General features: G+C 44.9%; 1 protein-coding gene across 2 annotated transcripts in view; it reads left to right on the forward strand.

The window, feature by feature from the left end:
- MYLK (myosin light chain kinase) overlaps window positions 1-16,353 on the forward strand; it is a 331,787-nt gene that overhangs the window by 222,744 nt on the left and 92,690 nt on the right. The window contains exons 1-3 of one of the 2 annotated variants that reach the window (XM_032797035.2): window positions 555-687; window positions 6,348-6,428; window positions 6,788-7,647. In XM_032797035.2, coding sequence (XP_032652926.1) covers window positions 6,385-6,428; window positions 6,788-7,647 — 904 coding nt within the window. In that variant the 5' untranslated portion in view covers window positions 555-687; window positions 6,348-6,384. Of the gene's footprint in view, window positions 1-554; window positions 688-6,347; window positions 6,429-6,787; window positions 7,648-16,353 lie in introns of those variants that run through there. The other variant, XM_032797034.2, reaches the window with a different exon arrangement.

The following is a 16,353-nucleotide window of genomic DNA, read 5'->3' on the forward strand; positions in this document are numbered from 1 at the left end:
ACACCTTTAAGTAGAGACTGATCAAGTGTGATATTCTATCTATCTTAGGTGTTTCTAAGATGCCTTTCTCTGAGGTTTCTAAGCACTGCCAAATGTTATTCATGTCTTCCCCAATTTTCCATTTGCACTGACCACTCTCATATTCAAAAAATATGTTAAAAATCTTTAGGCCCCTTACCTTCATTCTTCCACTCCATTGTGTCCCAGTTAATTCACACAGGCATATAACCCAGTCTGGTCCTTGTGTTCTATCAGTGATTATTAGTTAGCTCCCTTTCTTTTCCCGCCATAAATGCTAACTGGATTATTTGCTTACCTTGTCCCTTGGGGGTGGAATGCTGAATGTCAAGGGACAGTGGTTAAGCTGATACTGTTTCTTGTTTTAAATCTAAACAGAACTCGGTTCTTTGTGGTAGCTGTGTTTGTTTTCATTACCTTAGCAATGTTTTGCTGACATGTTATTGTAAAGGGCCATAGGAATGGTGTTCCACAAATTAGTATAAATAGAGGGATCAGGTCACCCGCTCCTGAGCTGCAGCCATTGAAATGGAAAACAGCAGCCTGTATAGCTGCAACGGCAACTCTGCTCAGTTGAGAGACAAGGGTGCAGAATCCGGTTGCTGATACAACAGTGTAAATCAGATCCTGGTCCAGGAAGTGAAGAAAAATTGGTTTAGCCAATTAAAGGTAAGCAGTGCTTTTTAACTAGGGGAAATGGAAACATCTTCTTCTCCCCCACCCACCCCCTACATTCTATCAGTGATGTCTACTTTGATGCACCTTATCATTATCTCGTTTTGCAAAAATCTCTGTGCTTCTTTAGAATGCTCTCTCTTTCCTGATGCACCTTCCCCCATGTAAACAGGGAGATCAGGAGTAATTGGAGGAGCCCCCTAAAGCCAAGCCATTGTCTCCATGATAACAGTCTTGCAACAGAGAGCTGAGGAATCACCCTCTTGCTTCTCCTGCAGATCCTCTGCTCTGCTTATGTCACCCTATCCCCATAGTAGCCGAGCCCTTCCCAAACATTTAACAATTGCTCTTTCTTCCTCCTTAGCAGCCTCTTTAAAGTTTGATTAGTTTTGATTACTTTATATAGAGTTTTTGATGGTGTGAAGAAAACCTAAAGTTAGCTCCCCCTCCTCATAAGCCAGGGATTCCTTGAATTTTATTGAGTAGAGGTAATTTGCAGAGCAATTGGCATGCACCAGATTGCACCCAGAAGCAGTTATTCTTTAGAAACAATGGTCCAGAGGGAATGTGTTACTCATTTCTGTGCAAATCTGGTGCTCTCCTATCAACATGCTGTGTGTTTTTAAGGAAGAAAGCAGTGACTTCCCCTCTTGTCCCTTTTTCCATTGCAAATTTGCCAAACCCTAATAAAGGTATAAAAACACTTTTGGCCCAATTCTTAGCTGCGTAAATCAGTGTAGCTCCTTTGACACTGACGATCTGGCCCATTATGGTTAGTGAGTTTTTTAGGGTTAAACTTTGCATGATCTGGATGTTGTTCCCATGTAACTGCCTCTGAGCAAAGAGTTGCCAAAGTCTATTTTGAACCCTCACAATGAGCGTCCCTAAAGCACCAGAGCTGCAGCTAGAGGTCAACTTGTTCACCCTTTTTCAGTTAATTTTTAGAAAGCATAATTCAGTCTGCAGTCCTTGTTTCGCATGCCACCACTCAGCAGGAATCTTCAACATGGCCCCTTACTTCAGCTACTATGCTTCTCCTTTGTTTCCCACTTTCTGGGGACATACAGGAAGATTAGACTGGAGGTACAGTGAAAATATTTGAATAGATCCTGCCAAGAAATGAGCATTTTAAGATATTTTGAACATAAGTCATTCCAGAGAAAACTGATCCTACAATTAGGACAGAAGCTATTTTTAAAATCGCTTCAGGCTTCACAGCTGGGGTTTTGTTTGTGTTTTTTTTAAATTCTTTGACATTTTAAAGATAAGTCCTGTGTAGCAATGTTATGCAAAGCAATTCTACAGAGTCCAGCACTTCCAAACACGGTTCTTTATAGTGCAACCATTAAACTCTGCTACAGTTAGGGACCTATACATAATTCCAGCATTAGGAGGGTTTGTGGTAACTCAGACCATTGAAATCTGCCTCTGTCTGCTGTTTAGCATATAAGATCCCAACACGGGAGAGTTTTTATATATATAAAATAAGTTGCAGGAATGCGCAAAAAAAAAAAAAAATGCTACTCCCAGCCTAGCTTGGAGTCAAACCAGCATCCTGTATGTGAAATGCTTAATATCCTCTCACTAATCCTCTGAGCCATCCAGTCCCTCCTAAATAATAATAATTCTTTGCACTTATATCACTGTATTAATCCAAAGAACTCAAAGCACTTTGCAAAGGTGAGTAAGTCATATTATCCCCATTTTATAGATGGTGAAGTTAAAGCACAAAGGTAAAATCCTGCCCCCATTGAAATCAATGGTAAAAAAACACATAAATTTCACTGGAACCAGGATTAAACTCAGAGAGTTAAAGCAATTGGACAAGGACACAGTGAAGCGGTGGCAGAATCCAGGCATGAAGCCAGTGGTCCCAAATCCCAAGTATTTGCCAGAACTTGTAGATCATAAAAAAAGATTTAGGAAACTGCCTCAGGATGGTTTTATCTATCTAAGCACTTATGTGGCCCACTATCACCGTAGTATCCAAACGCTTCCCAAGTATGTAAAAATAGAAATCTCTCTCCCTTTTGCTCCCTCTTCCATTCCCAGACCGTAGCAGAAACATCTGGGTAGTCTATAGGACTATTTCTTTACTTTGTTTATTTTGCATGTGTGAAAAACTTGTAGAAGGAAAGCTATGCTGAAGTAATGAATGGGTTCTGCATTCAGTAATGAAAATGGTGAGGTCCACGGTCATTTATCTCATGTGGGAGTGACTTTCATGGTTCCTCTGGCACTAGTCTGAAGGAAGGGCCTGCAACATTTCAGAGTGTTTCCATTCACGCTGAAATCATGGAGGTGGGAAAGGAATATTATTTGGGTATCAGATGTTGCAAAAAGGTCCATTAAGATGAGCATAGAAGTACTGCCCCTGGCCTGTGAACAACAGGAGGGCTTTATCCACTGTGCAACAAGTGCCGTCCCAGTACCATGCCTGGCTTGGAGCCCGGTTGAGAGGAATCCAGTACACTAGCAGCTTAACACTTGATGTTGGAGACTGTTGCCGTTCTCCTGTTTTCTTAATTCGCTTGCTTCCAAAGGAAGACTGGCCGCTAGGAAGTAGTTTACAAGGTCTCTAGCATCAAGCAGTGGTTTCTTTAGGATTGGTTGGACCATAGGCAGCTCGTGACTCCTCCATCTGGGGAGGCTGGGCATACCCGGGCCATGGGCCCACCCGGAGGCCTGCCTCTCCTCGGCCTCCTGCCCCAGAAGCCCCACCCATGTTCCACTCCCGACCCCAACCAGCCCCTTCCCCCAAGGCCCCCTCCCTGCCCACTCCTTCCCCCAAGTAGGGTTGCCAGGCATCCATTTTTCGACTGGAGTGCCCATTTGAAAAGGGACCCTGGCAGCTCCTGTTGGCAGGGCCGTTCCTACGCCTGCACAAAGTATGCAGCCAGGGCCATCCCTTGCTATTCTGGGGCCCTATGCAGCCCCCCTGGGGGGTGGGGCCCCAGGCCTCTCCTCTGCGGGGTTTAGGGAGCTGGCCCCAGGCCTCCATGGTGGGGGGCTGGCTTAGGAGCAGGGAGGAACCGTCTCCCAGAACTCACCAGCGGCGTGGCTGGGGCCAGGTCCCTGCACTTTCCACCGCCAGTGAGTGCAGCCCCGGCCCTGCTGCAGAGCTCAAGGGAGTGGGAAGGCGGGGGAGGTGGGGGCAAGGGCAGGGGCTTTGGGGAAGGGGCAGAGGAGGGGTGGGAAAAGGTGGGGCTGGGGCGGAGGCCATGGGGAAGAGGAGGTCAGGGGCTGGAGCAGCATACAACTGCGCAGGGCACCAGGAAATTTGGTGCCCCACATTTCCTGGTGCCCTATGCAGCTGCGTACAGTGCCATCCTTACCCATACGCAAAGTATGCAGCTGCGTAGGGCACCAGGAAGTGTGAGGCACCAGATTTCCTGGTGTCCTGCGCAGCTGTGTGCTGCTCTAGAACCTGCCTGCCTCTTCCCCAGGACCCCCACTCCTGCCCTGTCCAGCCCCGCTGCATAAGGCCCCAGAATAGCTAGGGACGGCCCTGCCTGTTGGCACTGTCAACCAGGCCGTTAAAAGTCCGGCTGGCGGTGCAGCGGGGCCCTGGGGCTAAGGTAGGCTCCCTGTGAGCAGTGGCATAGCCAGGTGGAGGGAACACGGGGAGCAATTTAAAAAAAAAAAAAAAAAAAAGGCGCCACCCGCTGTGACGCTTTTACTCACCCAGCAGCACTCCCTTCACTTGCTCCCTGCGTCTTCAGCGGCACTGCAGGTCCCGCTGCCAAAATGCCGCCGAAGACCCGGAGCGCTGCCAGGTGAGTAAATTCAGTGCCGCAGCAGGTGGTGCCTTTTTTTTATCACCCCCCTGGGGTGAGTAAAAAGGCTCCAAGAAATTGACAAGGCACCACTTGTGCTCAGTGGGGGAGCAGCTGCTCCCCCACTCCCCCTAGCTATGCTACTCCCTGTGGGTTCTGGAAGCGGCCGCCAGGTCCCTGCAGCCCCTAGGTGCATGGGTGGCCAGGGAACCTCCATGCATTTCCCTCACCCCCCGTGCCAGCTCCGCAGCTCCCATTGGCCGGGAACCACAACCAATGGGAACCGTGGGGATGGTGTCTGCGGGCACGAGCGTAGCACATGGAGCCTCCCTGGCCGCCCATTTACCTAGGGGCTGCAGGGACCTGGTGGCCACTTCCTGGAAGCCGCCATAAGTGCCACCAGGACCCCAACCCTACCCCAGCCCAGAGTCCCCTCCTGCACCCAAACTCCCTCCTGGAGTCCACACCCCACTCTCCTCCTCCTCTCCCCCGGTCTAATATATTACCGTTATAAAAAATAGAGCCTTGTGCTGGACCTTTGGTATTGATTCTAACCACTATGTCATACTGTTGTAAGTCACAGAGGCTTGGACCATTGATGTTGAATACTGTAGTATATTCTAAAAGGTGTTTGTATAAACAGGGCCTTGTCTAGGAAAACATTTTTCTAGTTCTGTTGAAAAATTGGCCAGGCAAACTCTGTTTAACCTGAGCTACCAGAAACTATTTTAAAATCCATATTTAAAACTTCTTCGGTGCATAATGGGCCAAAGGGGCTTCTGTGGTGGTCTTACTATATAAAAACCTTTTGAAAAGGGAAGATCTGGGAAAAAATAACCTCTACGTTCACATGCACATGCCTGAGAATGTTTCCAATGATATACATCATCTTTGTTTAAAAAAAAAAAAAAAAAATCCATCCAGGAGGAGTTTCCAGTCCAGTTGTGAGTTTCTGCTTAGACTGGAAAGGATCAAAAGTCCACCCACCAATAAAATATCTCTGTGGTCTTTAATCATTGGAAAGGGTTGATTAATGTGGGGTTTTTTTGTTTGTTTTTTTGTTGTTGTTTTTTGACAACACAAGGTGCAGTCAGGATGACTATACTATTGCCAGGGACATGAACTTTAGCACTTGAAGTCTCCTAAATTAAGTGGAGATGAGCCATTTGCAGCTAGGAGGATATTATGTCTGCTGGAGAAGCATAGGTGGGGGAAGGGAAGCACTCTAATAACTTCTTTAATGGGAGCCATTTACAAAAGGCATCTGTGGCATTCCTCTGCAAAAGGAAGAATAAGGGCTCAGCACCATATATGGTGACACTTTTATGTTTTTTAATATAAACATGTACAGGCTGGAGCAATCCATGTGGATTGGGTGTTCTGATTGGTTGGCTGGGGAGGGGCAAGGGGGAGTGAGACCCTGCTTTTACTGTCTTAGCATTAGGAAAATTAAAAGCTTGGATCTGAACATATAAACACTAGGGCAGAGTTGGAAAGATTTTAAACATTGCAAAATAGTCTCTTCCTCTGCCTAGATTTTCCAGCTTTTGTATTTGTTTTTCTTTAGCTTGTTTGTGTGGGGCTGTTTCATTCTTTAAGTGTGCTTTGGTTTAAGAAGGCGGGTGGGAGTGTTTGTTCATTCCATAATGCAAGCAACAGCCAATTAGCAACAGCTTTTGGAGGTACCATTCATCCAGACAAATAGTAACCTAAACCAACTTAGCCATCCACCAGGACACTGAGATCAGAAAAGGAGAGGGACACACTGGGTTTGATGTATTTTAGTGGAACACAAAACAATTTAGCTCAAGCATCTTATGCTGTTGGGGGTGGGAGTGAGGAATATCCTACTCTTCCAATTTCACTTAAACTTTTCAGGAACCAAGTTGGAGAATGCAGCTGCCAGGTGTCTCTGATGCTGAGAGAAAGTTCAGTTTCCGGAGGAGAAATGCACAGAGAGTGAGTACAGTTCCCAGGGACTTGCATGGGTGGGTTCTATCTATTTTTGCTCTGCTAATTCTCTGGCCTTTCCAGACCCAGGCTGGCTGCATTTCAACCTAATCCCCAAATGTGACCCAACAAATTGTTTTCATCATACAATTGAAGCATATTGTACCAAGCCAGCGTAGAGATCTTTTTTGTTTGTGCCCATATATGGCTCCTGAAGTCATCACTGATGCAATAAACTAATGGAGTGTGCTCCTCTAATCAAACTTCCCTTCTATAAACACATTTCATCTTTTCTCTGAGATTGTTCCCTGACATTTTAAACCAGCCCCTTTTCTGGCTGTCTTTCTGTTTTCTTTTGCTGATCACAGTGGTAGGGAACCAGCCTGCTCTGGAGAACAAAGAGATGGTGGTGATCATGGTGCACTAACATTCGGCAGAATCAGTGGCTTCAGAAAGAGTGGTGGTGACACCAGACCAGCTGAGGAGGAGCAAGAAGACGTTCGAGGGGTACTCAAAAGACGAGTGGAAACCCGGGAGCACACGGAAGAGAGGCTCCGGCAGCAGGAAGCAGAGCAGCTCGATTTCCGTGACATTTTGGGGAAGAAAGTCAACACTAAAAGCTTTTCTGAGGAGGAGCTGAAAGAAATCCCAGCTGAGCAAATGGACTTCCGCGCTAACCTGCAGCGGCAGGTCAAGCCCAAGACCTTGTCGGAGGAGGAAAGGAAAATTCACAGCCCTCAGCAGGTGGACTTCCGCGCGGTGCTGGCCAAGAAGGGCACCGCCAAAGTCTCCTTGCCAGAGAAGGTGCCACCCCCTAAACCAGCCACCCCAGATTTCAGATCTGTGCTTGCCTCGAAGAAGAAGCCACCAGCTGAGAATGGCAGCACCAATACCCAAGCTCAGGATGCCAGCACCAATTCTGTGGCTCAGAATGCCAGCACCAACTCTGAAGCTCAGCATGCCAGACCAGAGGTGAAAGAGGAGGAGAAGAATGACACAAACTGTGCACATGGGTGCTCGATGGTAGATGGTGGAATAATTGAGAAGAAAGTCGACAGCAAAGGAATGGCACCATCGTTTACAGAGAAGCTCCAGGATACTCATGCAGTGGATGGTGAAAAATTAGTGTTACAATGTCGGATTTCCTCTGATCCCCCTGCAGCTGTCACCTGGACTCTAGATGGCAAAGCCATCAAATCATCAAAGTTCATTGTCATCTCTCAAGAAGGTAATTAAATGAATAACATGCCAACTGGATGGCACGCTGTTCCATCCACCTCTTGATTAATAATGTTTACTTTATTAAATGCAATGCAATACTTTATTTGAGTGCTATGCGAGTAACTGACTCCAGATGCATCAGTCTTGTTATTTCAGTGGCGTGCACAATGAACAGCATTGTTTGACATGTTTCCTGTAGATTCCCCTTTAACAACTTGCAGATTTTTATAAAATTGAACATCTTGCATTCTTGTTAAATGCTGTTTATGTTGTTAACAGTGTTTAAGGATCCCGTACATGGTGTTTATTTAAACTGAACTTTAAGGATTTATAACAATGAAAAACTGAATAACATTGCTGGCTTGTAAATTTTGATTTAAATCTCATGTATGTTAATTTTTCAAGCTGGTTCTAATTGAGCTCAGACACATGAGAGGAAGAGGGGGATTGAACTGTAAAAAGTTGCTACAACTCCAAATTATAAAGCAGCCTTCAAGATCAGAGCTGAGAGATTTAATTCCCAGTGCATTTAACTCAGATGTATTTAATTGATGTTATACCACTTGAAATGATACCAATACTATGCAAGATTTTTCAGCATTCCAGAAAACTAGCTTGAAACTTTTTCTAAATTAATTAAGCTATTTCATAGCTCTGGGAAATGGATCAGAATTTGGCAAAAACCCTTAAACACAGTGTTGTCAAATTATCAGAATCATTCCTTTGCTATGTTCTGCATACTGAATAAACAGACTGTCTTGAACTGGTTTTGTACAGTATGAAATGGACTGTTGTCTCTAGTACAACACATTTTGCAGGGGACAAAAATAGGAAAATGTAATATCGGTAACACAGAATGAAGCCATTGTTTGTTGGTTTCATAAGGCACCTTTAGGTGTTGTGCAGAAAATGACATGGTCCTATGGAACTCATAGCAAAAAAAGTGATTGTGGTAATCAGTTACTCAGCCTTCTACAGTATCTGTTCTCTTATCTATGTTTCACTGTATAGCTAACTCACAATAATGAAACTAAATCAGAACCAAAATACCATACCTAGGTGGTCCACCAAGAGCAACAAGTTACTGCACAATGATCTGAACGCACTAGCAAGTTCTGGACTCCTTTATTTTAAGCCAGTGGGGGCTAGAAGTTTTGCAGAGGTAGCACTGTCTTCACATAGCTACCAGCTTGATGCTCCGATACCACAGTGATGGGCACAGTGTCAGTAGCTAGATGGCGTGGAAGATGCACCCAGTGCATGACTTTCTTGCATGTACCTGAAATGGTATAATAATTTCACTGACAAGCATCAGCCCTACTTGTCAGCGGGTGTGTCTCAACTTAGTGCACTACAGGTATGGTGTGTGCATGTAGGTGTGAGAGGGGTTGAAAGGGAGGGAAGCCAGCCTTGAATAACCCTCATCCTGAGCTGAATCCCTGCATATGCAGAAAGAAGCCCAGGTGGCAGGGATTTAACTCTGGCCGTGGCTGCAGTTAGTGTTTCATCTCTTCCCTCCTCCCTGCACCCGCTCACCACAATCCAGTGCAGAATTACAGCAAACAACCTGACAGTGCAAATCTCTCTTCCAGACAATCATTTCTCTGGGCCCAGCAGACTCCAATGCAATTCAGTTTTACTGTCACAGTGCTCTTTCTGCGTGAAGTTGCTTTCTTGCCTGATGGAGGTGGAGTACTAAGGAATATTAATGTTATAAAGGAAATGGGAGTTATGATATGGTGGGTCGAGCTAGAAACCAGAACTAACTAGGGCTCCCTATGGTCCAGGTTTTCCAGGGAGAGTAATGATGCTGATGTTGGCCTGTCAGCTAGCCTGACTGATGGGTTGTTAAAGCCCCCTAGTGTAATGGGGCTGGTGCGGCAGCATTCAGCTGTGATGCCACATGGCTGATATTTTGTCATGAGCTCACAATAGGGCAAGTTCTTGCCACGGGACTGAAAAGAAAAGTTTATGATGAGAAGAAAAGTACAACATTTAGAGATGGCCACGCTGCAAGGAGCAGGAGCTCCGGCCCAGATTTTTAAGATATTTAGGCATTGGTCTGCTCAGCAGTGCCACAGTGAAGTGACTTAGGAGCTTATGACTAAGGCTCTGTCTACGCTGCCAAACTGTTTGGACTACGAGGACGTGAATAGCAGTACATACCAAAGTGCTGCTCAGGAACTCCCTGTATGGATTCTGCGGCGGGTACTAACAGGTTCCCAGTTCAAATGAATGTAGTCCTGTTTGAAGAACACTATGTTAATGCGAACAATGAACCTTTTAGTTTGCATCTGCAGTACTGTTGGCAGAGTGACAATGCATCCTTAGGTGCATGCTGCTATTCACACCTCCGTTGTCTGGACTGCAGAGCAGTGTAGACAAGTCCTTAGAATCAAAGTGAATTGGGCACTTAAGAGTCTAAATCCCACTGAAAGGGACTTAGGTTCCTAATTCAGTTAGACATTGCAGTGCTGATTGGAGCAGTATCGAAATACCTCTCAAAATCAGGGCCACAGCCTTTATGTTCTAATAGTAATACTGTTAGCTCCTTGGTATTATCTTTAAGTTGTTTGGCGTTTGGAAGCTGTCCACTCCGAAATTTCGAATCAACGTCAGCTGGCTTTGGAGCTTGTGGTGGTGGGGGGGATTAAGTTGTGCTGCTGTTCTGCAGTGAGATGCTTCCATGCCTGCTGTGAATTAAATAACTAGAGTTTCATGATCCTCGTTCAAAATGTGATACAGCATGGCCAGAGGGCAGCATAAGAGTGTTAGCAGGGGGCCTTATTCCCTGCCAAGGGAGGAAGGTTTGCTTTAGATTAACTAGAACAGCTGTGGCCAATTAGAGCACCTGACTCCAGTTAGAGCACCTGACTCCAGTCATGGGATATAAACCCCTGCTTCAGTCAGACAGGGTGTGGTAGTTGAAGGAGAAAGGTTGGATTGGAGCAGAGTGCAGATTGCAGAAGAGAAGAGTTTGTCCAGAGAGAAATAGAAGGTTTGGAGGAGTGCTGCGGTGGATTGGGAAGCCCAACAGAAACCCTAGGTAAGGGGCACCAGGCTTGTATAGAAGAGAGGCGAGAAGCCCTTCACAAGCTGACGGGTATGAGAGGGAAGTAACCCAGGGGAAGAAACCGCTAGTCAAGTGGTTCACCACAACCCCAGGGCCCCTGGGTTGGGACCTGGAGTAGAGGGCGGGCCCAGGTCCCTCCCTCTCCACTCCCCTCCTCCAAGGACACTAGGGGAGTGATTAAGAACTGGTTCAGAGGCAAGCAATAGCGCTCTGAACCTACCCCAGAGAAGAGAGAGCGCGAGACCCAGCAGAACAGTACCAGCAATTTGCCACAAAAACAAGTGCCAATTATTTTGGTGATTTATTTTCTTTTTCCACTAATAAGGGTTTGTAAATATTTGAAGGATGTAAACACTGAGACTGGAGAGGAAATAATTAGCATGCTAAAAGGACATATAATTAGCAGCTTCAAGATAGATAGTAAGAAAGGGCAAATTTAGGTTGAATATCAGGAAAGAATTCCTGACAGTGAGCTCTGTTGTCCTATGGGATAATCTCCCAGAGGAAGTCCCCACCACACTTTAAATCCAGATTGGATGTAAGAGTAGTAAGTGTACAAAGGCAGCATGGGTCAGTGGACAGGGAACTGGGCTGGTAGTCAAGAGACGTGGTTCTGTTCACTGACCTGCTGTGTGGCCTTGGACGTATCATGTCATCTCTCTGCGCCTTTATTTCTCCTCCAACCCTTTGTCGGTCTTGTCTAATTAGACTGTAAACTCTTCAGGGCAAGGACTGTCTCTTATTCTGTATCGTGAGGCCTTGATCTCAGTTTGGGCTTCTAGAAGTTGCCAGAATATAAATAACAATAGGAAACAGTCCTGCACTGAGAAGGGGTTAATCTAGGTGACCCAATAGGTCTTTTCCATCTCTAGCTTATACGCATAAAACAGCAGCAGACTGGACTGGTTGCAGGTTAGAACTCTGCATTACCATGCTGAAGACCCAGGTGCAGTCTTTGGGACTGGAAGTTCTGAACAAGCAGCCTGCTCCCTCCTGGCACCTTGTCCTCCTGCAGCAAACCCTTCCGCCAATCTATGAGCAGCATTTAATGGGCTCTGCAGATAATCCTGTTCAGCCGTCCTCAGCTAAAAGAAGGTTGATGCAATGTAGAGGAGAGGACTTAATAGCAAAGGGACCTAGCTCACGTTAATGGACTTAGTTCCTGCAAAGCTATTTTTGAGTGCTAGGGAATCATCTGGCTCTCATTGTATTCAACAGTAAAAATCCTGGTGGAAGCAGGATTGAGCCTATTGTCCAATATTTCTCCCTCTCTTTGAAATGTATACTACCCTTAGATTTGATGGCAACATTTTTGTTGATGGCTGTCAGCGGCAGAAAAGGAGATCTCTGGGAAAGAATACCATAAAATTTATCCCACGATACTGTAGCTTCATTGTGAAGCTCACAGAAATGGCATGCACCTCGTTAACGAATCAGGATCTAAGGCTGCATTGGAATAACTTACTGCCAGAAGGAGAGAGACCTTTACCTGTCCTTTTGCATAGCACACACCTGTTCTCATTGATGTGGGCTGATTGCTCACAAAGCATGCAGCATCAGTAACACACGAACCTGGACAGTGCCACATTTTTGCTCTTCTGAAACCAAATTAAAACACTCCAACATTACTGGAAAGCCAAAGAGATTGCAGCTTTGCTTAAGTTATGTGACCTACCATGTGGCCAAATTTTATCTCTTAGGCAAGCACATGGAAAGTAAAGTAACATGACCACCTGCCATATGCCAGTGATTTATTGGTTTAGGAATTTCAGGTTAAAAAGTTTCAGAGTAGCAGCTGTGTTAGTCTGTATCCGCAAAAAGAACAAGAGTACTTGTGGCACCTTAGAGACTAACAAATTTATTTCAGCATGAGCTTTCGTGAGCTACAGCTCACTTCTTCAGATGCACAGAATGGAACACACAGACAGGAGATATTTATACATACAGAGAACATGAAAAGGTGGAAGTATGCATACCAACAGGAAGAGTCTAATCAATTGAGATGAGTTATCGTCAGCAGGGGAAAAAAAACTTTTGAAGTGATAATTAAGATGACCCATAGAAGGTGTGAGAAGAACTTAACATAGGGAAATAGATTCAATTAGTGTAATGACCCAGACATTCCCAGTCTCTCTGTTAAGGCCTGAGTTAATTGTGTCTAATTTGCATATTAATTCGAGTTCAGCAGTCTCTCTTTAGAGTCTGTTTTTGAAGTTTTTTTGTTGTAAAACTGCCACCCTCAAGTCTGTCACTGAGTGGTTAGAGAGGTTGAAGTGTTCTCCCACTGGTGTTTGAATGTTATGATTCCTGATGTCAGATTTGTGTCCATTTATTCTTTTGCGAAGAGACTGTCCAGTTTGGCCAATGTACATGGCAGAGGGCATTGCTGGCACATGATGGCATATATCATGTTGGTAGATGTGCAGGTGAACGAACCCCTGATGGCATGGCTGATGTGATTAGGTCCTGTGATGGTGTCACTTGAATCGATATGTGGACAGAGCTGGCATCGGGCTTTGTTGCAAGAGTATGTATCTTACACACACCCAGTCTCTTCTGACATCTAGGTCGTACCAGTGATCTGATTGTTACCACCTGAGTGTAACAATCCTTTGGAAGGAACTTCCCCTGCTGTGTTTGTCCCCTATTTATAATCAGCCCTTTCCTCTGCTAAACACCCTTCTACTGAAATGTCTCCCTCCTCTTTGAAGAGGCTAACCTGTAAGCTCTCCCTAAACCAAGTCATCCCACTAGCAGGCCGGAGTGATGGGCCCAAGTAGTGAAGCTTTGAATCTAGATCCAAACTTCCCCAGATCTTGGAGGGTTGCAAACCGGAACACGAGCTCCAAATCCCATTTCTGATTCTAATGTCTCCAGCAAACAAGAGAGAACACTCTGCTCAAGGAACCCCCTTCAGGCCCTGGCCTTCTGTACTTAGACTGTGACAAAGTCATGGACCAACTCTTAAATAAGGCTTCCAAAATATTTCTCTAGGTTAAAGCCCATGTTAGCTATAAAAATCCAGAGCTTGGACAGCATAATATTGGACACTAGCTCACAATCACAACATACTGTATCTAAGAACACTGGCTCTTCCTTCCATCCCAGCATCAAAACTGTTAACGTCATCACTGATTTTATTTTTCTTATTCAACTTAGGCACCTTCATGCTAACTGCCTGTCTCCATGCTGTTAGAGGAATGCTTCCCCAAAGAAAAAGCTGCAAGGTTTAGTTTTTTAGGGATGAGTGCATTTGATACTCGAGGTATAATTTTTATGGGATGGTGAGCTAGGGTCTCCAATTTTTCTTTTAGTAACAGATTTGATTGGCTGCTATTTGCATGTGGTGGAGGTCACTGCTGGTTTTCTCTTCATAATTACAGTTTGTGCTTTTAAATGCCTTTCAAAGGTTCGGTTGTCTTAGCACTTGGGATAGGCACCTTTCTTTGTCTATCATAACTTAACTTAAATAAATAACTGATAGACAAGATACCCAGAAGGTGGGAAATGTTACTCAGGTTAGACATAAGTACATCTGTGTAGTTAAGAGACATTTGATTTTAGTTTACGTTAAAGTGTGAGCATGTTCCCTCTTTTTTAGGTGACTTATTAGGGGGAATTTGAAAGTCAGAGTGCTAGATCCTGGATGGACAGATTGGTGGGGAGGGATAGCTCAGTGGTTTGAGCATTGGCCTGCTAAACCCAAGGTTGTGAGCTCAATCCTTGAGGGGGCCATTTAGGGAACTGGGGTAAAAATGTGTCTGGGAATTGGTCTTGCTTTGAGCAGGGGGTTGCACTAGATGACCTCCTGAGGTCCCTTCCAACCTGGATATTCTATGATTCTATGCATAGCAGCAGCATGGAACAAAATTACTTTGACTGTAAGCTACTTGGGGGAGGGATTATCTTTTTGTTCTGTGTGTATAGTGCCTAGTGCACTGGGATCCCAGTCCATGCCTAGGGTTCCTAAGCACTACCACAATACTACTAACCCCAAGGCACAGAGACTATTATGCGAGAAGGTGATGAAAGGAGCATTGAAGTGGGGTCGTTGCTGGAGAGAAGAGATGCAAAATGGGTCTATGTCACAGCTGGGTGCTTTGCCTTTGAAATTAAATTCTGATTTAGTGCAATTTCTGCCTAAGTGCACCGCCACCACTGTGGAATGACCCTGTCTCACTCCCTGAAATGGTTCACAACTGTGAATGCCAACTTCAGGGCAGACTGCCAAAAAGCAGGGCAGAGACCCCAATTGGTGACATGTTCTATAACTAGATTTCACCAACTCAATAACAAATGTGAACTCCTTAAGCACTATACCAGTCTCACCATGGATTTATAGACAGGCTGGAATGCCCAAGGGGACTATCTTGCCTCCCAGGCAAGCTGCACTTAGTGACGGTTGCTATACATCAAAGATCACAAAAGATTCAGGTTGCTTCCAGTCACAAGAGACCACTCACTTACCCCAGTACCACTTGCACCTCAGATATCACACTAAAGATAATGCTTGTAGCCAATCCTATAGTAAATTCACTAAGGATTTATTAACTAGGAAAAAGAAATGAGTTATTTACAGATTAAAGCAGGCAACATATATAAACAAATCAATTTCAGTCTGTGTCCAAAAGGTGACAGAATTGTAGCAATCTGTCAGCAGCACTGAATGTCTTTGAGGGCTAATCCAGATTGACTCCGAGGATCTCCGCTTCAGTTTCATAGCTCCAGCCCTGTGAGAGTCCAAACAGCCAAAGAGAGAGAGAGATTTTCTTCTCAGCTTTTTTTTTTTTATTATTTCTTTCTTCCAGAATTCAAGTTGATGGGACGAGCACTTTTGCATGTAGTCTCCTTGTGGGTGTGTAGGGGCAATTAACAATGCCTCTGAACTGTGAGGTCCCACACTGGCCCATTTAGTTTTGCTAGGCCTTCTTGATGGTTAGAAGACAGTCCCTCCTGACTGAGTTCAGTTTCCAAACAAGCATTTCCTTATAGCATATGATAAAAATATTGGAATTGAGATTAATACATGTAGCAATTTATAAGCATTGTGTAACCTCTAACCACTAAACACACTGTTATAATTCCAATACCCATTTAAGTATCCTAACACAAAGGTGAAACAGATTTCCAGCAATGAATTTGTCATTGCTCAGCTGAGGTCTAAAGCTTTGACAAGAGCTGGCACTTGGTCTGCCAACATCAGACCCTATACACAACCTTGGCCAGAAGGATCATTGCTTCTGCCTGGGCCTACATCAGGTGACAACAGTGCAGCTTGGCATTCACCAAGCAAATATGGGGTTGTGCACCAGAATTCCTGTTGCTTTGTCCAGAACATAGCTCATTCACTGCTAATGTTCTTTTCCCATCCCTGGTGCTGGAACAGCATAAACTATTGTTGATCTTGTTAGCAATAATGCCTTTAACAATTTCTTTGTGACTTAACATTTCTTCTAAGCCCTCCTGTCAATCATGCATGTCTGTCTGCTACACCAGTGCCTGCCATGACTTTTTGGATAAAATCCTTCCTTTGTCAAAACAAACAAAAATTTTGAGAGGATAATTCCATACCTGTACGCCACAGATTTTACCTCCCTGCAGGTGCATTTTCTTGTGCCTAGCAAATAACTGCATCTGATG

This window comes from Chelonoidis abingdonii, chromosome 10 (genome assembly GCF_003597395.2).
Source record: "Chelonoidis abingdonii isolate Lonesome George chromosome 10, CheloAbing_2.0, whole genome shotgun sequence".
In the NCBI taxonomy this organism is placed as follows: Eukaryota; Metazoa; Chordata; order Testudines; family Testudinidae; genus Chelonoidis; species Chelonoidis abingdonii.